Genomic DNA, 25,846 nt, shown 5'->3' with positions numbered 1-25,846 from the left:
TCGTGACAATCATAATTTAACGTTTCTAATCTATTTACGCGGTCTTGCAATATGCGGATCTCTTGTATTTCATTTAATATTGAATCTCTCTTGGCGGAATTTTGTTTATTCTGGTATTTTGCTACAATTATTCGTTGGGGTTCTATATTGAGATAATACTCTATAACCCAAGTAGCAAAGTGACGTCAGAAGACGACATAATGACGTCTATTTTTAGTCATTTTTGGTCTAAAGTCGATTATTCTCCTTGAGCTCGAAGAATAATCGAGTGTGATTGGCAATGGCCTTAACTCGGTTACATGTCTTCATATATCCTTTACATATGTCATGGTCATCGGCAACAATGTTGATTCCATTATTGTATAATTAGTTGGATGTGGTGTCAATAAGTCGGTAGAAGGAAGGAAGGATCTATCTTTGTCGTCCAAGACTGGAACACGCTGACTATCCGAGTGTCCTTAATTTCTCTCCAGGAATACGTATGTTCCAGTCGTTGGTCTAAAGTCTAACAGCAAGTGCTGCGTAATACCCGGCTAGTTCGCCAGCCCTTCTATCGAATATTGACTTATGTTAAATTTGAAAAAGATGGTGACTAACAACGACGGAACATGTGAAAGAATTTGATTTTCAATTCTAGCAACACACGATCGTAAGAAATATAAATGGTAGTTAATGTGTCACGAATTTCAAAGTTTAACAAGGCTCTGGAGTACCGTCTCTTAGATTTGTTAAAAATGTTATTTATACGGTGTTACTGTGAAAAGCGATGTTGAAGCGCATATTGTAGATGTGTTGTGGCAGAACATCATAACGTCTACATCGTAAAAGAAAGATAAGTTGTTGGCTTCATTCACATGTTTTCATGTTGATCCAAGACTTCAATAAACGAGTGTTCTTATATCCAAATTGTTCAGTAATCATTTTAAAAAAACTTCCGTTAGGACGTGACACCATTCTTCGGGTCAAAGGTGTGTAATAAAAAATGGAAAATTTGTGTTAAATATAACATAAATAACATGTCCAAACGGTCCACTCAAATTTTTGTATTAATTTAATATAATATAGATGTGTTAAATGGTAACATTGATACTATGTTAATATTTCAATTTAAAAAATGTAATTTTGATCGTAATTTGAAGTTAATTGTGTGTACAAATAACATAACTTTTATGTTGAAATTAACATATAAGAAATGTTCTTTTTACATTTTACAAATGTAACAACTCAAACTTTTGATTGGTATAATGTGTAAAAGTTACACTGTTTATTTGTTAAAAGTTTATTTTTTTACAAAAGATTTATGTTAACGTAACATTTTATTTTTGTTAATGTAAATATAAAAAAATGTTATTTTTACATTCTAGAAATGTTAATTTTTTATTAATATACATATATAGGGTGTTGGGTTTATAAATTATATACATATTAAATAATTGAAATACTTTTATTTCAATATGTTTTGCAATTGTTATATAAATTGTTACATTTGTTTTAATATGTAAATATAAACTGTTTAAGAGGCTACATCCACCTAAAGGCCCGAAAAATAGGTCGAAATTCAGATTTTTTTTTCAGAAACGATTAGTGAGAATAAAACGAATTTTTTTTGTACTTAAAGATACATATGTTTTGAGAGCTTTAAAAAAAATTTTTTATTAAAAAATTTCCAAAAACAAAAAAGTTATGGCCGCCGGCAGATGATAAGTTTTTTTTCGACACGTTCGGCGGTGGACACTGTCCAGTTGAAACGGTCGATCTGAAATAAAAAAACCAAAGAGGTTATTCAAGTTAACATCAGTAAAGACGAGTCGTTGACGATCGCCGATTTTTAAAATCGATTTTTTAAACAAAATGGCAACGAATTGAAACTCAGGTATGGAAAATCTGTGATAAAATGTCGTCATTTTTACGTAATTATTAAAAAATAAAGATCGATTTTAAAAAAGTAAGATCGTCAACGACCTCTAAATGTTTCTCAGCGTATTTTGTGTAAATTTCAAAACGATCCATCGAGCGGTTTTCCAGATATGATGTCCACCGGCTTCGAAAACAGTGTTTTGAGAAAAACGCGTTTAAAGTTTCAAGTATGGTTCTACTATTGTTAAGTAAAGAATTTTTAACTTTACCTCTAGTCGTCAATTCCAGGACCATATAGAGTACCCTCAGCAGCAATTGCAGCTTCATGGGAAGAGGATTGTTTTTGTCTGCGAGCAATTCTCCCTTCGCGCGTCGCCTCCTATACTCGAATTTCAACTAAATTGATGCGCGCTCGGTCTTGGCTCTCGCAGTATGTAGCGCAATTTCGGCCAACATCGATATTCAATGCTTGCATCATCATATGTAGCACCTTCGTTGAAAGTGCATGCGGCAATATTTGCAGCAATTTTAACAATCGATGCACTGCTGTTCTGGATTTTCGGAGCCACTCGCCAAATAATGTTGTCGCTCCCCTAGGCCCCTAAAAGGGACTCTTTTGCCATGAGCAACAATACACAATGAAGATTGAGAGGACAACTGAAACCCAAAATACCGCTAGAGCGTCCGTACCGCGCGCATTCCGCGACCCCCCTCGAGCAAACACGCATTTCGGGAGTTCAACGGATCGAGAAAAGAAAACATTGATTTGTGGTAACAAATTAATCTGCACAATTAATTAAAGTAATAAATATATCAAGCGTACACAATTGATTCGCTGCACTAACGAGGCTGGGAGAGAGAAACGCGGCTGTTTGAAGATAATCACCCCGGTCTTACATATTTCTCCCGTGGATTTTTCAAGTTGTCATGTAAAAAATTCAAGTAATTGTGCGACATAACGCGCATTACATATTAGTGCGATTAACAAATCATAAAGATTTACACATAGCCAAGAAAGCTCGCTGAGAAATATGCAGATCCTGTTGGTTTTGTCCTTCAACGACTTGCAAGATAATTAGCGTCCACGAGCGGAAAATTGCTATGCGTATGCCACGCATGCCTATCGAAACGTAGCGCGAACAAGAATTCTCTCTCTCTCTCTCTCTCTCTCTCTCTCTCTCTCTCTCTCTCTCTCTCTCTCTCTCGTCTTATGCTGATAATTATCGCTAATTACAATACGGTGAAACGGAAATTAAAATAAGTCTACGTAAGCCGCTCTTGTGTGTACAATTAGAATCTCCCTGTCGTAAAAAAATAAAATATTATTTGTATTTCGTCAATTAAGGTACAGCTTAGATAATTCAGGCAAGCGCATATGCTACAGACGCATTGAGGTATCTCGCTCAACCCTCGAAAACTGGCCGCTCACAGCTGTTCGTGTCTTTTGTTCTCGGAAACCGCTCTGTGTATGTGCAGCTTCTTCTTCTTGATGTCGACACGATCGCTTCGCGCTACGCTCATTGTATTCTTGAACCACTCGTATTTCATGTCGCCGGAACCGTCAACGTGACATCGTAGCTCGACCTCGCTGTCCACGCGGATCGCGGACGGTAATTTCGGCTGTTGCAGCTGCACGCTCGCCTCGCTGACCCATTGAACGTCGATTTTGGCGGGCGAGCTCTCGATCGAATAGTCGGTTTCCTCGCGTGTGGCCACGCAAACGAAGTTCCCGCTGTCCAAGATTCGATTGACCCTAGTGATATAAAGATCGCCCTCGACCTGATGCCTTCGCGGACTGGGCGCAAGCGGCTGTCCATCTATTTTCCACGAGTACTTGACGTGTGAGCTTGGCTGAGCCTCGCCTTATATACAACATTTATTTATTTATTTATCTATAATGTTGTTGAAGTAGCTGCACTCTAATCTGAGCTCCTTCTCCGCTGTTTACTCGAACAGTCGCACGGGGCTATTTATTGTGTTTCACTATTAAAAAGATGCTTGGTTTCACTCAAAATAATGAGAGTTTTAACGCTTTCGTTTGGAAATATGCTCCGAAAAACACTTCAAGCGAAGCTAAAATCGCTGAACTGACGTCTTATTTAGCTATAATCCAGTAACGAAGGGTGTACACTGGATTATTGAAAGTATTGGAAATTCTAAACAACTTTAAATGCACAGGAGGATGCTGAACATAATTTGAGAGACTTATTTTATGGTCCTGGAGTAGATGCGCTATGGTAAGTTAAAAAATTCCAACGTTATAAATAATTCGTTTTAAAACTTTAAATACGTTTTTCTCAAAACACGATTTTTTTTAACTGAGCGTATTCATAACTCAGTAAATTTTTAAAAAATACATTTGAAATTTTTTGTGAAGGCTTATAATTAGATTATCTTCAGTTGTACGTACGGAATTTTCGATTGAATAATTTGTTTTTTTTTGTAATGTTAAAAAACAAGTCAATTTTTCACCGATTTTTGAAACGTTTTTTTCAAGAGTTCGCCATTTTGTAACAAATTATTATTTTTTTTAATCCGTACCACAGTATAAGTAAGAACAATGAGTACACGTGAGAACGTGTCGGAGCCTTTGTTCTTTGCGGCAAATGTTTGCCTTGATGTTGATTGTGCGAGCGTGTTTTATTTAAACCGCTTACTAGAAACCGCTTGATAATTGTAAATTGTATAAGAGATAAAAAAAATATAAGAAATATATTAATTAAGGAGGTTCGGGAGGAGTAGTGGAACGCGGGGGTTCTAATGACAATTTGGCAACAGCGTACTAGCGTTTGAAGTAGTGGAAGTGAATTGACATTGCTCGCCCCGATTGCTCGCCGCGTGTAATAGTGCGTGCTGCTGCTTCTGTCAAACGTTAATTAACCTTAATTAAAAATGACTGATAAACAATACAAATGGAAAGAAATGTACGTGAGTGAAAAAAAATATAAATATATGGAAATTAGGATTGAAAATGGCAAAAAGAGGAAAAAACTTGAAGAAATTATTGAAGAATCTGAATCCTCGGCGATTCAAATTGTTCAAGGACATCGAATAATCGACATTGACCACATGGCGAAGAACATGCACTGCTCATTTTGTAAAGAACGTTTGCATCTTGAGGATATTACGAAGGAAATAGTAAAAGGAGCAGCATCAATTTTTGAAGTACAATGTAAAAATTGTCTAAAAAAGAATACCGTTAAAAGTGGAAAAGAATATATTGTTGCGCTCGTCGCGAAGCACTCTCTCACGCTCGCACTCTCACGCGCACTCACTCCCGTAACCCGCGGAAATGAAGGAAACACCGTTTAAAAAGGGAACTCGGTTAACGTTTATTAAAGCAGGCTCGATACAGAGAGCGTGAACACACGTTCAAAAGATCCCACGGCTCGAGAACAAATCTGACAGGCGATAATCAATCAATACGTGTCCCGTTGTCAAGGGACCGATTCGCGACTTCTGCGGCTTCATCGTTTCCTTACAGTGCCAGACTAGAGTCAAGCTCAACAGGGTCTTCTTTCCCCGCTAATTTTTCCAAGCTCGTTCCCTTGGCAGTGGTTTCGCTAGATAATAGATAGGGACAGTGGGAATCTTGTTAATCCATTCATGCGCGTCACTAATTAGATGACGAGGCATTTGGCTACTTTAAAGAGAGTCATAGTTACGACCGCACCGGGGGGGTCTAGGGGGGCGGTTAGCCCCCTCAGTACCCGGGCGTACCCAGGCATCCCCGGGGTGTCCGCGCTTGCTTGAATTTCTTCACGTTGACATTCAGAGCACTGGGCAGAAATCACATTACTATATATATATATATAGTAAAAATATAAAAATTATAAATACATAAAAAGTAAAAAAAAGCTTTTTTTTAAATATATTGAGACGTTTATTTATATTATTTCTCAATGTTTATAATATACTCTCTTCAGGAGTTGTACATGCTGGAGCAGGTCCAACTCAGCTAAACAAGATTTTCAACTGTATCGATTTGCCAAATATAGATGAAAAACTTTTCAAGAAGCATGAAAGAATAATCAAACCAATTGTTCAACTTGTAGCTAAGGAAAGCTGTTCAGAAGCAGCAATAACAGAACGCACGCTCACATTAGAAAATATTACAGAATTGAAAAAGTTATTGTAAGTTTAATGTATATGCTCATTGAAATTATGAGAAAGTAAAACGGGCTTACAGTACAATTACATAATAGTGTTTAACTTCTATATATACTTGTATACATTATTAATAAACTGAATATTAAATAGGAAAAGTCTATAAATATTTGTGTAATCAATAATTCTTATATATTACATATTTTTTTACTTCTACATATTTTATAGCATCTGTACTTCTCTAATTGTCTACACAAGAATGAATAAATTTACTACTTTTAAAATTCGAACATTGCACAGATTTTTTAATCGTTTTTTCCATTTTTTTTTCTTTTGTATTGCAATTGTATTTTTTTCACAGAAAAAATGCAAGAAGGTTTTTTAATTTTGAACGTAGAACCATCAGAAAGTAATCCAGAAGGAAAAATTGTTAGAATTTTCGCCTCATGTGACATGGGATGGAGTCAACGAAACAACGGATATTCATATGATAGTGTTGCGTGCGTGCCGCCCAGTATGCTTTTCGTATCTCCGAGCTGAAGCGTGCAGCGAGCAGTCTTTCCGTCAAGTCGCGAAGCGTCCCCTTGACAACAGACGGCTGTTTTAACAACGGGAGCCTTTTGAGAATAATCTCGGCTTTTAAACTGTACGGACGTGTATTTCTGGTGTTCCTTCTAATTAAAGAGATTCGTTCATTTAATTACGTGTCGTTATTTCCGTGAGTGCGCGAGTGTGTGTGAGTGCGAGAGAGTCATCCGAGGAGTCACGGGCTCAACGTCGGCCTGGGCGTAACAAAGCTTAAATAGATACTGTGCAATTATAGGATTAAAAACGGGAAAAATTCTTGATTTTTGCCTAAAAACAGAAAATGCAGAATTTGCGATGCAGGACTTATTAATGAAAAAATAAAAGAACATGATTGTAGATTGTAGATTGTATAGTAGTTATAGTAGTTGTTATAGTAGTTCGAAAGCTATGGAAGCTGATGGTGCAGTACAATTAGTGGTAAACATGGCGTTAAGGGGACCCACTTCCGATGACCTTGAATTTGACATATATTGTCAAGGACACCCTCCCGAGTAACATCCAAGTGATTTTAGTCGGGGGTCGCTTTTTATTAAAAAGTTATTAACAAATAAAGTTTGAGTATTGGAAGGCATAAATGACTAATATATATGTCGAAATAGTTCACGCATACACTTTTCACGCGAGACGAGTTGTCACAGGTTCGTGGCGCGCTTTACAAGCTTGTTTAAGTAGAGGTGGTATTAAACAAGATTAAACAAGAACTAACCTATGTAGATTAGTGACGCGCTTTAAAAGTATTTAAGTGTTTAAATACTTTTAAAGCGCGTCAACTAACCTATGTAGATTAGTGACGTGCTTTAAACAGTTAAATACTTTTAAAGCGCGTCACTAACCTACATAGGTTAGTTGACGCGCTTTAAACACTTAAATACTTTTAAAGCGCGTCACTAACCTACATAGGTTAGTTCTTCAGATTTACCAATGTTTCATTATGTATATATATGTGATTGAAGGTGGGAAGGTAAGGTGGGGGCGGGGGCGTGTGAGGGCATGTGGGGCGGAGGGGGGCGCGTGTGGGGGTGAAGGATTAAGCAGTGTGTGGAGGAGGGTTGCAGGGGGCGCAGCCCTCCCGCTCACACATATACTGTTCTCATTTCGCTAACTTTATTTGTTAATAACTTTTTAATAAAAAGCGACCCCCGACTAAAATCACTTGCATGTTACTCGGGAGGGTATCCTTGACAATACCCAGATAACACAAGCATTTTCTACGAATATTCTATAAATATTTTTCGAGAATATTAGAATATTCCCACAATATGCTAATAAGATGGAAATAATGTTTTATGAATATGTATAGAATGTCAAAATGGGACTAGTTTTAATATTAAAAAATAGATTGAAAGAATATTCTGTATTACATTCAAGGAATATGAAAAGAAGCTTTATAGAATGTCAAAATGGAACCAGTTTTAATATTAAAAAATAGATTGAAAGAATATTCTGTATTATATTCAAGGAATATGAAAAGAAGCTTTTTAAAACTATCTGAATAATGTTTATAGAATGTTCCAAAAATACGTCATCCAAATCGTACAGCAGATGTTTATGGAAATATATATTTTGATAGGAAAGAAAGTAAGGAAAGGTATAAAGTGAAAATTAAAATGTTTTATCATATATATATATATATACTAGCTGGTTACCCGGGCTTCGCCCCGGAGGACATATGTAATAAGACACGCAAATAGTCTCTCTCTCTCTCTCTCTCTCTCTCTCTTCTCTCTCTCTCTCTCTCTCGATTATTTCCCGAAAAATTGGAAAAATTAAAAAAACCGGTTTCCAAAAAAATCGGTAACAAAAACTGTACACATCATGACGCTCCTCGTAAAATTCTACCCCTACTTCATATACAATTCTTTAAGATTCGGTCAATTAATTCCCAAAAAATTGAAAAAATTTTGGTACCGGCTTCCAAAAAGATCGGTAACGAAAAATTATACACTTTATAGCACTCCCCGGAAAATTCTACCCCTGTTTGATCTATAATTCTTTGAGATTCGGTCAATTATTTCCCGAAAAATTAGAAAAATTAGAAAAACCGGTTTCCAGAAAATCGGTAACAAAAAACTATACACATAGTGGCACTTCCCGGAAAATTCTAGCCTTATTTCATATACTTTTGATAAAAATTCGGTTCAGGGGTTTGAGATTCGGTCAATTATTTCTCGAAAAATTAGAAAAATAAAAAAAAACCGGTTTCCAAAAAATCGGTAACGAAAAACTATACACATAGTGGCACTCCCCGGAAAATTCTACCCCTATTTCATATACTTTTGGTGAAAATTCGATTCAGGGGTTTGGGCTGGGCGTTGATGAGTGAGTGAGTGAGTGAGTGAGTCAGTCAGGACATCTTCCTTTATATATATAGATATGTGACATTCAAGTGGCCCCTCCCTCTGTCCAAAAATTGAAGCGACTTTAAATATTGAGTTTGGACTTAAAATGTTCGTATAAGCAAGGGCTTTCGAAATTTGAGTGGCCTTTTGGACAAACTCCATAACCCCATGACCCCATAAGCAAAATAACCCAAAAACCTGATGAAGTGATCTTACAATATGATTTATACGACTTGTCTCATCTCAATAATCGCTTTAATTAAGCTGTTTGGCCCTAAAACCCTCATAAACTATTAACCCCATGACCCCTTGATTTTATAACCCTCAAAACTTTATAACCCCATAACCATATAGCCCCATAAGCTTCTAAACCCCTATAATCGAAACCATCGCACTTTGATTATCTTTCTATACCTCCGTAATCCTGTAATCCCATAACCCCTTGACCCTAAAACACCAAAACCCCATAACCCCATAACCCCATTCTAGAATATGCCCAATTACAAATTTGAATACGCATCATGTCTTACCTGCACAATGTCACGACTCATTCCAAAAACTGCATTACCATGTCGTCAGTATCCAAAAACTCCATAAAAATCATAACTTAATGAGTCTGACCTTGTAATCCATTCAAAATTAGTGTTTTCTCAAAATTTGTACTGGTTTTAGCGTTACCCATTCTGACCACGTGGAGATACCAGTCATCCCAGTACAAATTTTGAGAAAACACTAATTTTGAATGGATTACAAGGTCAGACTCATTAAGTTATGATTTTTATGGAGTTTTTGGATACTGACGACATGGTAATGCAGTTTTTGGAATGAGTCGTGACATTGTGCAGGTAAGACATGATGCGTATTCAAATTTGTAATTGGGCATATTCTAGAATGGGGTTATGGGATTATGGGTTTTTGGTGTTTTAGGGTCAAGGGGTTATGGGATTACAGGATTACGGAGGTATAGAAAGATAATCAAAGTGCGATGGTTTCGATTATAGGGGTTTAGAAGCTTATGGGGCTATATGGTTATGGGGTTATGGGGTTTTGAGGGTTATAAGATCAAGGGGTCATGGGGTTAATAGTTTATGAGGGTTTTAGGGCCAAACAGCTTAATTAAAGCGATTATTGAGATGAGACAAGTCGTATAAATCATATTGTAAGATCACTTCATCAGGTTTTTGGGTTATTTTGCTTATGGGGTCATGGGGTTATGGAGTTTGTCCAAAAGGCCACTCAAATTTCGAAAGCCCTTGCTTATACGAACATTTTAAGTCCAAACTCAATATTTAAAGTCGCTTCAATTTTTGGACAGAGGGAGGGGCCACTTGACGTGGAATGTCACATATATATATATATATATATATATATATATATATATATAGGTATATATATATAGGTATATATATATATATATATATATATATATATATATATATAGGTATATATATATATATATATATATATATATATATATATATATATAGGTAGTCTTCTTTGATTTAGAGACCGGAGGCTTCGCCTTATCTCGTGAAATTTTACAAATATGTATGAAATGAGAAGAGCTACAATTTGATTCGTTTATTACTCCTACAAAAGCAATTGACAATCAAGCAACAAAAATTAATGGCTTGAGTAGAGTCAATAACCAATTATTCTATAATGGAGAAGAAGTTGTTACTTTCCCTCGGCAAATGGTATTTCTTAAATTATTAGAGTATTTTAAATATATAGAAAAGAAATGTATCCTGATAGCTCATAATTGTTCATTTGATTCTATTCGTTTTATTTTAGAAGTTAAAGAGTTGTCTCTCTTACAGGAATATAAAAATTATATTCTAGGATTTTCTGATATATTATCTCTGTTTCGAAAGAAATATCCTAATAAAAAAAATGGTTATAAATTAACCCCACTCTAGCAACAGAACTTCTTTCATTGTCAAATGATGGTGCACATGATGCACGATTCGATGTTGAATTATTAGAAAAATTTTCTATAATTTTTTTGGATATAGCTGAAATAATAGAGTCAAAAAAATCAATTGAAGAAGTTTTGATAAGGATAGAAAAAAATGCAAATACAAAGAAAATATTATTTTTGTTAAAGCCTATGAATAATGTTATAAGTGCTAGTATGCAAAAAAGATTAACCGAATCTGGCATAAGTTATGATATACTAGTTAATAAATATCGTAGTGAAGGCAAAGATAAAACAATACCTACATTTTTTAAGAAATGAGATTAATGGAAAACCTCAACTTATTAAATCTAATAAGATTTTGAACAATATTTTAGAATAATTAAATTCTTTCTCTTTTGCAAGTAATTCTGATGTGATTCTGATAAAAAATTTTATCTATTTATAAGTTATAATTAATCAAGAGTTATAATTAATATATAAGTTATGATACGAATATACTGCGATAAACGTAACCAAAAATGTTTCATACAAAATGATGTCAAAATGACGGCAAAAAACTTATGCCAAACACTATTTCCTTTTTATGCCAAGGAATGCTTGGCTATCTGGGTGTGCAATATGTCATTTCATATAAGAACCTATGTTAAAAAGTACAATTTTTGGAGTAGATTTTTTTCAAAACGTGACGGTGAAAAATTTCCAAAAAATTCACATAATTCTATTTTGCATTCCAGAACAACATATTAAAATTTCATGAAACTGGCTGCATTTTTTTGTAGCACCTGAACCTCCTTAAATATTCAAAGCAAAAATGTCACAACACATACACTGTTCGAAATCGAACTGCTCTCGGAGTTATGGCAGGATTTCTCTCGAGACGCACTCGGATTGTTTCAGGGAATTCTTAAATTGTAAAGCTAAATATATTCGCGCTTCAGAGAATAATCGCCGTGTTTCGGAGAGGACATCGCCGAGAAGTTTCGAGAGACCAAAACAGTGTCACGCGTTTTCCGCGTGTACCGATTCTCTCCCTTTGTCTCGGGAACCTCTGAGCGAGAGGTAAACACCCGGGACAAGGAGAGAGACGTATACGAAAACAGCTGATCGGTTACCGGCCCCGAGGGCAGCTGAACAGTTTGAAATGTCAAATTACGCACGGCTCGTGGTATCGGTGGCCGATTGGCCCAACGCAACTTTCGGAGCGCGAACGGGGGGTCGGAGTGCGAACTGATAAAGCCCCGGTCCCCCGCGCGCGGAGGAACATTCGTTTTCCGAGTCGCTTGGACGAGACAAGTAGGGATCGCTCTTGAACTGTACGTCGAATTAACTCGTACTACGATTCCGTACTTCGTATTCGGCACCTTCGATCGGTCTTAAAACGTTTTTTCCGCGGTTCTCCGGATTAGTCCGGATAAAGCTCGTGCTTCGAGTGACGGCCTTCTCCGCGCGCCTTCGCCCGCGAGAACAAGTTGGTAGCGATCCATTAAAAGCATTGTAAATAACTGTAAATTACATTTTAATTATAGACATTCCGTTACAAACTCACATCGACTTTTCAATAACCTCGAACGCAAGTGTCCTTCACCCATTCGCGCACATTTTTTGGTCCTTCGAGCCGGATTTCGCGACCGATATCCGCAGCGTGAGTGAGTGCATACGTGGAACGGGTGAGCTTCTCGCATTCGAGTGACCGCCTGACACGACGAGATGAGCAGAGCTGAGACGGAAGGACTGCTCCGTGCGCAAAGCGAGCTGTACGGCCGAATAACGAGAGCCTACGAAAACTTAAAAAAGGCAGGGCCCGCGAAGATCACCATGGGAATGGTGGAGGCTCGCCTGCAGGCTCTAGAAGCGAACTGGGCTAAGTTCGCCGAGCACCACGAAAGGCTGCTTACAATGTCGCCCGAGGCCCTAGCCGAGCTCGAGTATAAAAAGCAAGACGTGCCGACGCTGGCGGAGGAGGCCTTCCTGAACCAGAAGGCTTCTTTTCTGGATCTCCTCCGGTCCATGAAAACGAGGGAAGCCGCTAAGACCGAGACTCCAGAGGCGGCGGCAACCCCGCGTACCACACTACCACGGATTCAACTGCCGCACTTCTCGGGCAGATACGAGGACTGGCCGTCATTCCGCGACCTCTTCCACTCCATCATCGGCCGGGACACGACCACGACGCAAGTAGAGAAGCTGCACTACCTCAAAACTTGCTTAAAAGGTGAGGCTGAATTACTAGTCCGAAATATCGCGACAACGGCTGAGAATTATGATAGTGCGTGGGACATATTGAGCGCGTACTACGAGAACAAGCGACTTCTGACCCGCGCGTATTTGTCTAACTTCATCGCGCTAACAAAAATGAAGAGTGAATCGGCGGTCGAGCTTCGCAAGATTTTCCACGGCGTCAAGGCGACGCCGCGACGGCCAGATCCGAGTCGTCAAGGTTCGGACGGCTGCATCTACACTCACGCGGCCCGTGAGCAAGCTCGTCCTCCTCCCGGACTGCGACGCACCGGGGAGCGAGGAATAATCGCGAAATCTTTCCCGATTTGTCGTGGTTGATGTATATCGCGTAGAAGAAAATAAAGCCGCGTATATCTTCCGCGTACAACCGTCAGCGTTTTTGTTTTTGCCATCGCGTCAAAGGCCTAGCTTCAAGCGAAACATTCCTGCTCTGCGAGTTCGTAGCTCGCCGCTGCGGTAACGCGACGCGAGTTGACCTTTCGCCGACGAGTTGACACCCGCCTTCAAAGCGCATACGTGTCCGCGAAAATTAATCGTAGGATGCACCATACACGAGGCGGGCGGAATGTTCGAAATCGAACTGCTCTCGGAGTTATGGCAGGATTTCTCTCGAGACGCACTCGGATTGTTTTAGGGAATTCTTAAATTGTAAAGCTAAATATATTCGCGCTTCTCGGAGAATAATCGCCGTGTTTCCGAGGGGACATTGCCGAGAAGTTTCGAGAGACCAAAACAGTGTCACGCGTTTTCCGCGTGTACCGATTCTCTCCCTTTGTCTCGGGAACCTCTGAGCGAGAGGTAAACACCCGGGACAAGGAGAGAGACGTATACGAAAACAGCTGATCGGTTACCGGCCCCGAGGGCGGCTGAACAGTTTGAAATGTCAAATTACGCACGGCTCGGGGTATCGGTGGCCGATTGGCCCAACGCAACTTTCGGAGCGCGAACGGGGGGTCGGAGTGCGAACTGATAAAGCCCCGGTCTCCCGCGCGCGGAGGAACATTCGTTTTCCGAGTCGCTTGGACGAGACAAGTAGGGATCGCTCTTGAACTGTACGTCGAATTAACTCGTACTACGATTCCGTACTTCGTATTCGGCACCTTCGATCGGTCTTAAAACGTTTTTTCCGCGGTTCTCCGGATAAAGCTCGTGCTTCGAGTGACGGCCTTCTCCGCGCGCCTTCGCCCGCGAGAACAAGTTGGTAGCGATCCATTAAAAGCATTGTAAATAACTGTAAATTACATTTTAATTATAGACATTCCGTTACAAACTCACATCGAATTTTCAATAACCTCGAACGCAAGTGTCCTTCACCCATTCGCGCACATACACATAAGTAAAAAATACATGCGCGCTTTATTTGAATAATAAAAACCGCTTGTGATAATTATATAAGAAATAAAAAAAAATATAAGAAATATATTAATTAAATATTCGAAGCAAAAATGTCACGACACATCTAAAAAAAGGCATGTTAAATCGATAGCATCTCTCGAAGTTTTCTCAAAAGTCTCGAAGTTATTGTTGACTCTTTTCCGCGATGCTGATTGGTTTTGTTACTGCACTAATTTCGTGAGCGGCTGTTATAGCATATATTTTGACAGTTGTGTGTAATGTTAAACAAACGTTGATTTTTTTATTGACGCGCAAAGTTAAGCGTTATCCGACCTGTGCGCAATATTGGATAACTTTGCGTGTCAATAAAAAAATCAGCGTTCGTCGTACGAAAAAAATACAAGGGTCCTTTTTTGTTGCAAATTTCGTCTACAACAATAAGATGCATACGATAAAATTCGTCTCAAATAAATTCTAAGGCCTGAAAACAGCGAAAAACTAAGACTATTCCAAAAAATCAAAATTTTTTGCTTACATAGCTACAAACTAAAGAAAAAGGGTCTAAAAAATCGGTTGCATCATAAAAAGTATTTTTTGTAGTTCTCAGATAATGTGTGATTTTTTGGAGATTTTTAATTCCATTTTAAATGACGAAAAAAAATCACCGGCGCAACATCAAAAAAACGATGAAATCGAGGATTTTCGGGATCCGAGTTTCGGACTTTGACGGCGCATGCAAGCTAAACGACTGACTTGACGATAAATGTTGTTCAGATCATTATTGTAAATAATTTTAAGCTGTACAAAAAAGGTACGTATAGTTAGTTACCCTATCTTGCTTAGTTTTCGAAATATTTGAGAAAAAATGAAAATAATCATGTTTTTTGTTCATAATATTGTTAATAACTTTTTATTCCGCGTTAATTTTGCGAAGCAAAATAAATCCCACTTATAGCACCTCAAATCAAAGCGATTCATGGTGGTTGCAACCTGGGAAGATTAATTGGACGATTCGATGTCTAATATGACTGGCCTATATATTAAATTGATATTTTTGAATAGATTAAAATCACATTGACTTATTTTTGGCTGCGGGAGTTTGCCAGGATACATACATCCAAATCGTTATAGTCAGCACTTTCCAACGGTCCTGAAAACAATTAAGGCAAGAATATTATTGTATAGCGATACATATTTCGATACGTATAAAGTTATTATTATCGTCAAAAAAAAATAAACGGTAGGAAAAATATTATCTTTTATTATTGCTTTGTATTAAAAATTTTAGATGTGGCTCGGTCGTTAACACGCGCTTTTCCTCACTCCAGGCTACGTTCGGATTCCTCATCACTCGAGTGCTGAAAATCTATAGTACACGTAACATATACTATAGGATTTTTAGGGTACCTTCCATTTATGCTCGCGACGCTCATGGAATCATTTCATCCTTGTTGTTTGTCAAATGTTAAACAAGGACGAATGATGCTCGCAAGCGTACGTTGGTTGTGAGCGTTAAGTGGAAACACACCCTTAGCAGTCGGGTGGACGGGGTGGAAAATCCGAACGCGACCCGAAGTAGGGAGAAAACAGCTCCACGCAACCGTGATCTGGATCTGAGCAGGTAGTTCGAATTTAGATTTCGAAGTGAGATTAGAAAGAAGTGTAGTCCGGAAGTGTGGTTCGGTGTGGTAAAGAAGTTCGGAGTGCAAACGGAGCTTGCCCGGAGTTTGCCAGGATACATACATCCAAATCGTTATAGTCAGCACTTTCCAACAGTCCTGAAAACAATTAAGGTAAGAATTAATATTATTCTATAGCGATACATATTTCGATATGTGCAAAGTTATTATTATCCCGTGAAACACTCATTTATATAAATATGAACTGCGTTAATTTAATTGTACGACACTGAGGATGGTCCTATATGTGACCGAAACGTTTGTAATGTTTAATTAATATAGAATTCGTGAACATTAACACCTTATTACGGCTCGATGCTCTTTTTTCGGTAATTGATATTTATTACAATTTCTTAACATATACTGCTATATGATATAAGAATCGTTTATTATATAATTATTTGCCAATCCTAAATTATTGATACGTATATATCACACCATATTTATACCAGTGAGTATTAATTAGGTTTATTAGAAACGTTTAAAAAATTTATATTTATTACAATTTCTTATAACGTATACTGCTATACGGTATAATAATCGTCTATTACTTATACCTATACCAATTCTAAACTATTGATACGTGTATCAAACCATTAAACAATTCTTATACTGTATAATAGTATACGTTAAGAAATTGTTATAAATATACATTTTTTAAACGTTTGTAATAAACACTCACTGATATAAATGTCATCCGTAGTTTAGAATTGATATAAATATAAATAATAAATGCGATTCTTATATTATATTTTATGTTATATAATATACGCTTAAAAGCTATTTTTTAATATGGCAGACTAGTGCAATGGATTTAAAATCCTCTTATAAAGATTAATTCTTTTATTAAAAATTAATACTGTTTATACGTCCTATTTCCTCCTCGCGCAAAAAGTTTTTATGAATAAACTCTCATGCAGGAAGCGATAGTAGTGCATTCCTCGAACGGACACACACCCCCGCGTTCTAAAAAGATTTTTTGAAAAGCCATGTACGCGCGTCGAAGGATATCTACGTCGTTACGGCAATACCGTATTATCTCGCGTTGAAAATCAAAAACGTAGTTTTCACGCGTCAGCTCCGCGTGTTATGTTATTTGAAACCGCTCGCGTTTCTCAGGTTTCATTTGTTTGAGCGATTGATCAGTGCGCGTCGGGTATCAGACCGATATATGTTTAATTGATTCTCGCGAGTGTTGAATAAATGCGGAAAATTACTCTTATCCGATGTACCCTGTAGCCCGAAAGCTTTAGGCAAATCGGATAATCGCATCGGCATGTAATTCACGCTATCGATGAATTTAGTATACCCGACCGTCATTACGATGATTTTCGTCGTTCACAAAAGTTACATATTTCATATATATATGTATAATTATGTATAAAAGCGATATTACCACAGTGGTTTCTTCATTACTTGATTGTCGACAGTTGATAAAATGGAGAACATCCTTATCAACTGTCGACAATCCAGTGATGAAGAAACCACTGTGGTAATATCGCTTTTTCGCCATACATATCATCAGGGCCATGAAAAAGCGATATTACCATAGTGGTAATATCGTTTCTTCATTACTGGATTTTCAATAGTTGATAAAATAAGGAACATCCTTATATGGTTATCTGGGTGCATTTCGACACTTTATCTCCCATATAATTCTTTTTCCCATTTTATCAACTATCGACAATCCAGTGACAAAGAAACGATATTTCAAAGTATATATTACGAGTATTTCAAAATTTCTAAAGTGCCGCGAGTTTTCCGATTGTAAATCTATAAAATTAAACGTATCTCCAACCTCGTGACGTCGTTGCTGATGCTGCTGCTACTGCTGCTCCTGCTGCTGATGATGACGATAATGCCGATGTTTGTCATCCTCGGCGGCGGTCGTGACGGTGGCGGAAATTCTTCTCCCGCGGGGTCGTTTCCTTCCCCCGTATTTCGTAATGTTAAAGCGTCATATTTTAAATACGAGAAACAAGTTCCATCGGACGATTCGATATTTGCATCCCATAGGTAAAAAAATCGTGACTAAACTGTATGGGCTATAGTTGGACATGGTTAAATTAAAACGAAAGAAAACATTGATGACCTAATCAGATCCGAGATAAACTCTATACAAATCAAAACATTCAATCATAGCAATTTAAAAAAAACTAAGTTCTAAAAGGGCTTCCTTACTTTATTTAAGGCCCAAGTTAGAAGTCCACCTTGGCCCAAGTTCGCATTGTTTACTATTACAAAGAAAAGAATCTCTTTTCTAATAAAAGTTAATGAAAATCGAAACTGTGCAGATATCTCGTTTTATAAAGTTGATTAAAGTTATAAAAGACAGTTATATTACGTTGTGTAACTTTTATTATGTAATATTTTTCTCACGCGTTTAGATAACATCTTTTTCCGTATTTTTTATAATGGCTTTAATTTATAAATTAATGAAGTTAATGAACTTTACAGAATTATTACCACATTTTCCCCCTTATGTATACGTGCACCATTTTTATTACACTTCGATCAATTTGAAGCATATCTCTGTTTTTTGAAATTAAACTTTTCTGATTTAATGTATTTTCATTGTAACTTCAGATTCCGAGGCATCGACGATCCTAGGCATGGACCCATGCGACCCTATTTGGTTCGTTATCGCCGTTGTTTTTCTGATACTCAGCATGGGCGGCCTGGTAACGGCGGCGGTTCTCTGCTTTTGCAGGCAGCGTGTTCCAACCCCGAGGCACCCCCATAACACGCACAATGCTCAGTCTCAAACCCCAGTCAGCTTCCCATGTGAGTCACAAAAAACCTCCCTTATACACGTACACGATAAGGCCCTAGATAATTAGGAATTCTTTTCTTTACAGCAACGATGCAAGAACTCAAACGCGAGATCCGGGTGACATACCCGCAGGATGCGGTAAGCGGTCGCATAACGTGTGCAGTACTCAGTGACCACAACCAATTTTTTCATTGCAGTTTTCATTGCTGTTTTAGGTGATTATGGTAGGAGATATCCCTATGGAGCTGGTAGAACTGAGACGAGAAATAAGATACACACTCATGGCCGAACGAGTAAGTACAAAACGTCCCTTTATATAAAGTATACGCTTGGTTTAAACCAATTTTTTCATTGCTGTTTTCATTGCTGTTTTAACAGGTGATTGGGATACAAGTAGATCCCCCTGAGATCCAGCTGAGTCGTGAGTTAAGAGTCGTGTTCCTGCCCGAAGAAGTAAGTACAAAACGTTCCTTTATATAAGTGTATTCTTGGTTTCCATGCGTTGCCACGCGCGCGAGTTTTTACGCGGCTTATTAATTATTCATGCGTGCTTTTTTGACGCGTGCAATGGTGCGTTATAATGACGTTAAATAATAATTTAATAATTAAAGCGCTCACTAGCACCTTCACGGAAACCAAGGACTATAATTAAGTTTGTTTACAATTACACTGAAAAAAAATTTGTTTATATTAAGTAAATATATTTATTTTAGTATTATTTCCTTGATTTAAAGAAATATTTTGTAACTTTATAAAGAATTTATTTTATACTTGCAAATATTTATTTAAATATTGGAAATATTTGTTTAACATTTTATTTTTTTGTTTTTAAGTACACAAATTTTTTATTTAAATATTATTTTCTTAAAAACAGCAATTTATTTTTTAACATGAAAAGCATTGTTTTTTTTAATATTAATAAAACAAGTTAAATAAATATTTTATTAAATTTACGAACTAAATTTCTTAATTTAAAAAAATTAGATACTTTGCTTTACTAAACATGCAATTATATTAAAATAAATAAATGAAAGCTTAATGGAAAGAATAAGTTATTTCAAATAAAATAATGACTTATCTGAATATATTTAATTATTTTTTTCAAATAAGTAAATAAATTACTTGCACGTGAAATAAATATATTTTTAATGCAGACAAATAATTATAAAAATTTGTAATAATAAAAAATATAAAAATATATTTTCTTCAATGAAAGAAATAAAAGTATTTTGATTTTAGTAACTAATTTTCTTCAAATAAAATTTTTAATTTAAATAATATTTTCTCAAAAACAGCAATTTATTTTTTAACATGAAAAAGATTGCCTTTTTAAATATTAATATCATAAATTAAATAAATATTTTATTAAATTTACGAACTGAATTTCTTTATTTGAAAAAATAGATACTTTGGTTTACTAAACATGCAATTATATTAAAATAAATAAATCAAAGCTTAATGGAAAGAATAAGTTATTTCAAATAAAATAATGACTTATCTGAATATATTAAATTATTTTTTCAAGTAAGTAAATTAATTACTTGCATATAAAATAAATATATTTTTAATGTAGACAAATAATTATAAAAATCTGTAATAATAAAAAATATAAAAATATATTTTCTTCAATGAAAGAAATAAAAATATTATGATTTAGTAATCTACGGCCGAGAGTCGGCTCAGTACTGGGCATGTATTGGGTCGACTTAGAAAATTTTCGCTCGAGCGGCGCCCGAGGTAACGACCGCGGCACAAAAGCAATACGTCGCGAGGGGACTTAGAAAGCTTTTTGCTCGAGCGGCGCCGGAGGTAACGACCGCGGCACAAAAGCAATACGTCGCGAGGGGACTTAGAAAGCTTTTTGCTCGAGCGGCGCCGGAGGTAACGACCGCGGCGCGGAAGCAACACGTCGCGAGAGGACTTTTCGCTAGAGCCCACGCCGGAGGTAACAACCGCGTTTGTGCCTCTCGGTTACAAGTACCCCGAATTATGGTGTCATTCGTCTCGCTTTACGTCAACGTGGCGTATCGTCGACCCCCGAGACCGGCTGCCGGATATCCCGTACGATAATCGAATTCGCGTCGTCGTCGCTCTCAGCGGTCAAGCCCCGATGGTCTCGATATTTCGCCTCCGGCGCCCGTAAGCGACCGTGCGTAAGACCGTGCGTCGCCGATCGCTCGGCCGGCTGGTTGGGTACTATAAGAGGTGCGGTGCGCTCGGCGAGCCGAGCGACACGAGCGATACGTACGGACGTGCAAACGCGTTTCGCTTGGTCTGTACGAATGTGTAAAACGTTTGTGGAATACGTACACGAAAGGGGCACGTACGACGAAGTCGATGCGGGGAGCATCGTTTCCCGTTTGCTCGCGCTCGTAGTCGATCGCCACCGTCGTGTAACTTATACGAACACAGCACTGCCACGAGTCGGTGTCGAAAGACCGAATTGGACTTGGAGAAATTCTCGCTCGAGCGGCGCCGGAGGTAACGACCGCGGCACGAAAGCAACACGTCGCGAGTATGATATGGCAATCAGTGTTGTCCCCGTACTAGTACTCTGTGTCGATGATATTGTTTTTCAAATTTAATAAACATGGTTTTTATTTAAAATGTATTTTTTTATTTTGAAAATATATTTTGTTACTTTGAAAAATGAGTTTCTTTATTTAAAAATATATTTTGTTACTGTAGATTTATAAATTAACTTTCTTATTATACAGAAAAAAATAATTTACTTAAAAAATGATATCGTTTTTCAAATTTAGTAATTATGGTTTCCATTTAAAAATGAATTTTTTTATTTTGAAAATATATTTTCTTTTTTTGAAAAATGAGTTTTTTTATTTGAAAATATATTTTGTTATTGAAGGTTTATAAAATGTATTGCTTATTTAATTCAACTAACAATTTACTTAAAACAAAAAATGATTTTTTTTGTTCAAAATAGCAGTTTTTTGGTTTAAAAATATATTTTCTTATTACTACTGCAGAAATCAAACCTTTTGATTCATTAAAAAAAAGATTTACTTATTTTAAAAATTTGCATATTTATTTGAAAAACAAAATTTCTTTTGTTTTGTAATGCGTTTTATAGTTTAAAATATTAGTTATTCAATTGAAGTATATTGAAGTATTTAATAAATAACTCAGCGACTGGAGTCGCTCTCCGGGCTCTGTACGCTACGGTCATGTTTCTCGGACCACATTACAACGATGATTGTTAGATTTATAATTTGACGCGCAATTATCATTGCTATATTGTAACTTGATAAGGACCCAAAGCACGGGTCGAAACGTCGTTTTAATACATTGAATTGATTGCCAGTCAGGCCGACAAAATCTCGTTTTTATTAATAAATAACATTTACTTACTTTAAAGAAATAATTTTTCTACATTAATAAATGTTTTTTTTTCTTTCTAAAAATACAAATGTTTCAAATTATAAAAATAATTTTCTTGCAAATAGTCAAAACAATGGTTTTCTTAATTCAAATTAAATTTTCTTGAATCTAGCAATTTTTTTTTTCAGTGTACATATTTTTATACTTTTTATATTTTTTATATTTTTAGCCAATAACATACGACGACAACCTGGTGATGGAAGATCTTTTGAACTTCGAAAGATCAGTCCAGCGGAAAAGGTCAGAACGCCAAGCCCGTCGCCGCTATCTATTGGAAGTTTGGCAAGAGACTCGAGAGAATAAATTGGAGATGTATCTTAGGGCGATAGGTCTGGATCGTAACTATGAGGAACCATACGATATTTTTGATATGACCCTCCTTTTTGGTCTCTAATCCAACATGTTCTAAAACGTCGGAAAATCGTAATTTTAAAAAATGTCCGTATGTGTGTATGTGTGTATGTGTGTATGTGTGTGTGTGCCAAATTTACCGAAATTTCTATAACTCAAGAACTGATTAACCAAATCTTAAAGAATTATATATGAAATAGGGGTAGAAAAAACTGAAGAATATAATAGAATTAATAAAAATTGCTAATAATAGAGGGGTTACCGATTTCTATCTTAAAAAATCTACATGATTACTCTAATTTCCGCAAATTTTGAGACATCGAGTTTAATTTTTTTTTATGGATAGACCCAGATAACACACAATATTGTATAAATATGTTATGCTGCGTCAAATATTCTGTTAAGAGAATATTCTCAACGAAATCATCTATAAATGTTAATAGAATATTTTCGTTTTAAAGAATGTTCTATAAATGTACTGGAAATATTATAAAATTGTCAGTAGAAATATTCTGTTAGTATATTCTATAAATATTATAGAATGTAGCAAAACTAATCAAATTAAGGGGATGCTAAAGCCGTCTGTAATCCCGACACTTTTAACCTCAACTTGCGAAAACATTCGCTTTATATAAAAATTCTACAATGTATTGTTATAAAAAGACTGTGGCATGCCCTGCGGATTACATCCAAAAATACGATACCGTTGTCAGAATTAGGTTTAGACTCTAAACAAAAAAATTTACTGTGAAAAAGCATTATTGCAAACTTACACTTTAAGTAAAAATACGATACCGTTGTCAGAATTAGGTTTAGACTCTAAACAAAAAAATTTACTGTGAAAAAGCATTATTGCATTATCGCCGCGCCACTCCGCGAGCACGTACCACGTACTAGAAACAATAATAAAGAACGCGCGCGCGCTGTGGAACGCTGGTCGTTGGGCGCCGTGGCGTGAACAGGCCTGTTGTAACGTAAAGTAGGTATAATTTGCATCTTATGCATTTTTCTTGTCTCTTGGCGTTTTTGACCGAGGTGGGTTTCAATCCGGGTTTCAACGAAATCGAGCATTTATTCGTCAACACGGGCGAATTGACCAGTAGATGCTCGATTTCGCTTGTAACTGGTTGAAACCCGGATTGAAACCCACCTCGGTCGAAAACGCTATCTCTGAGAAAATAATATACTTTTTATATTATAATAATTTTATATTTTTATTCAGATTCAGATCGAGTGATAAAAGTGTGCAATTAGGCGTCTGCGACTACACAATCATTTACAGAGGTTATAAATTTTTTTTTTAGATAGAGTTTATATATATTTACGTTCATGTATTACTATAACATAATAAAAATATGTGTTATAATAAACGTACAGAATTTACAATTATATATAATGTTATTTGTATAATTTTCCATCATATAATCCATATTTATATACAATCTAAATTGTACAGCAAATTTTAATAATGAAAAATAGATTGAAAGAATATTCTGTATTATATTCAAGGAATATGAAAAGAAGCTTTTTAAAACTACTAGCACCACAGACGCGCGCTTCGCGCGCGCTATTTAGCTTTAACATTATGCTATTACTATTACACTATTAATTTCTTGATACACACAACTGTCAAAATATACGATGACAGCTGCAAATGAAGTAAGCGCAGCGAGAAAAACCAATCAGCATCGCGGAAAAGCGGCAACAATAAATTCGACTATCGACTTAACATGCCTTTTTTTATATAGGATCTGAATAATGTTTATAGAATGTTCCAGAAATATGTCATCCAAATCGTACAGCAGATGTTTATGCAAATATATATTTTAGGAAAAAAAGTAAGAAAAGGTAAAAGTGAGAATTAAAATGTTTTATCATATATATAAATATATATATATATTTATATATATGATAAAACATTTTAATTCTCACTTTATACCTTTCCTTACTCTCTCTCTCTCTCTCTCTCTCTCTCTCTCTCTCTCTCTCTCTCTCTCTCTCTCTCTCTCTCTCTCTCTCTCTCTCTGCATTCCACTACGCATGACACTATGCATGACACTATACATGACTCTACCAATGATCTTTTGCGTGGATTGATTGCGAAGTTTTCCGCTTTTATGGACGGTCAGCAACGTACTAACAAAGAACTAAGTGATAAACTTAATCACTTGAATCGGCTTGCTGACACCGTTAGTCAGAATAGTCAGCGCATTGCCAAATTGGAGCAGGATAACGCTGAACTTATTCGCGAAATTCACGACTTAAAATCTGCTCAGTCATTTCAGGGAACTCATGGGGGAAATGAGTTAATCATTTCAGGGTTTACCATTGGCGTTATCTGTTGCTCCATCTGAGCTTGCCAGGAATGTGCTAAAGGCATTGGACGTTCCTGACTTGTCTTGCCATATTCTCGGTGTCAGAACTGTTAAGAAGGCACTGTCGGCGACTTCCACTGTTGCTGCATCTTCCGGCTCGGTCGTTGTTACCTTGGCCTCGAGTGCCGTGCGCGATATGGTTATTTCAAAATAGCGGGCAAAGGGTGTTCTCAAATGTAAGGACGTATGCGGTGGTAACTCAGATCGTTACATTTATGTAAACGAGTTGTTATCCAAGAGCACTTACGACATGTTACAACGGGCTAAGAGTGTTGCTAAAGAGAGGTCGTATAAGTATGTCTGGGTAAGGAATGGTCAAATATGTGTTAGGTCTTCTGATGGTCAACCTGTTATTTATATTGATTCCGACACTGATCTAGCTAAGCTTATCTGACTGGTCCGACCGGCTCGTTCCTTGTTCTTTGATCGTTCGGCTTAATCAACATGTAATTCTTCTGGGATACGTTTTGCTGAACTCAACGCTTATTCCTTTCGTGGACATATCGACTTGCTTACACGTGAAATAGGATAACATTGTTTCTGGTATAGAACTTCTAGTGCTTTCATTCCTTATTATTAGTTCATAAATTGCGCTGCGCCTTAGTTCTTAGTTTTATATACACTATTTAGTTCTCTTTGGTAATACTGCTCCTTATCTTATTCCTTTTCACTGTACTTATTATTAGTTAAGTTGCGTTAGTTCTTAGTTTTTTTACATGGTATATTATTGAGATTGCTGCTGCTTGCCTTATGAGAGAGAGCATGCACATCATACTAACTTCTGACCGCTATATTTCGCTTTTGTTTACATCTTATTGTATCTCTGCATCTTGTAACTGCTATATTATTGTAATTGCGATATTATTGTAACTGCTATATTACTT

General features: G+C 36.6%; 2 protein-coding genes across 2 annotated transcripts; one reads left to right on the top strand and one right to left on the bottom strand.

Moving 5' to 3' along the window:
* Positions 1–3,282: 3,282 nt before the first annotated feature.
* On the bottom strand, positions 3,283–9,442 carry LOC139773129 (inactive tyrosine-protein kinase 7-like). Its single transcript, XM_071707387.1, has 3 exons — positions 9,422–9,442; positions 9,306–9,339; positions 3,283–3,719 (listed from the first exon to the last, which is right to left on the bottom strand). Exons 1-3 carry the CDS (start codon positions 9,440–9,442, stop codon positions 3,283–3,285), a joined length of 492 nt encoding a protein of 163 aa, XP_071563488.1.
* Positions 9,443–15,668: 6,226 nt separating this feature from the next.
* Positions 15,669–23,976, top strand: LOC139773135 (uncharacterized). The gene is made up of 6 exons (XM_071707388.1): positions 15,669–16,178; positions 18,651–18,848; positions 18,923–18,975; positions 19,053–19,130; positions 19,216–19,290; positions 22,406–23,976. The coding sequence occupies exons 2-6, from the start codon at positions 18,677–18,679 to the stop codon at positions 22,628–22,630; spliced, it is 603 nt and encodes a 200-aa protein (XP_071563489.1). The 5' UTR covers positions 15,669–16,178; positions 18,651–18,676; the 3' UTR covers positions 22,631–23,976.
* Positions 23,977–25,846: the final 1,870 nt, after the last annotated feature.

The sequence above is a fragment of the Temnothorax nylanderi genome, unplaced genomic scaffold, assembly GCF_030848795.1.
Source record: "Temnothorax nylanderi isolate EJ_2023f unplaced genomic scaffold, tnyl_v1.0 TNYL_tig0057_pilon, whole genome shotgun sequence".
NCBI classification, from domain to species: Eukaryota; Metazoa; Arthropoda; class Insecta; order Hymenoptera; family Formicidae; genus Temnothorax; species Temnothorax nylanderi.
The sequence above is the reverse complement of the archived record's forward strand: the minus strand, read 5'-3'. Positions and strand labels throughout refer to the sequence as shown.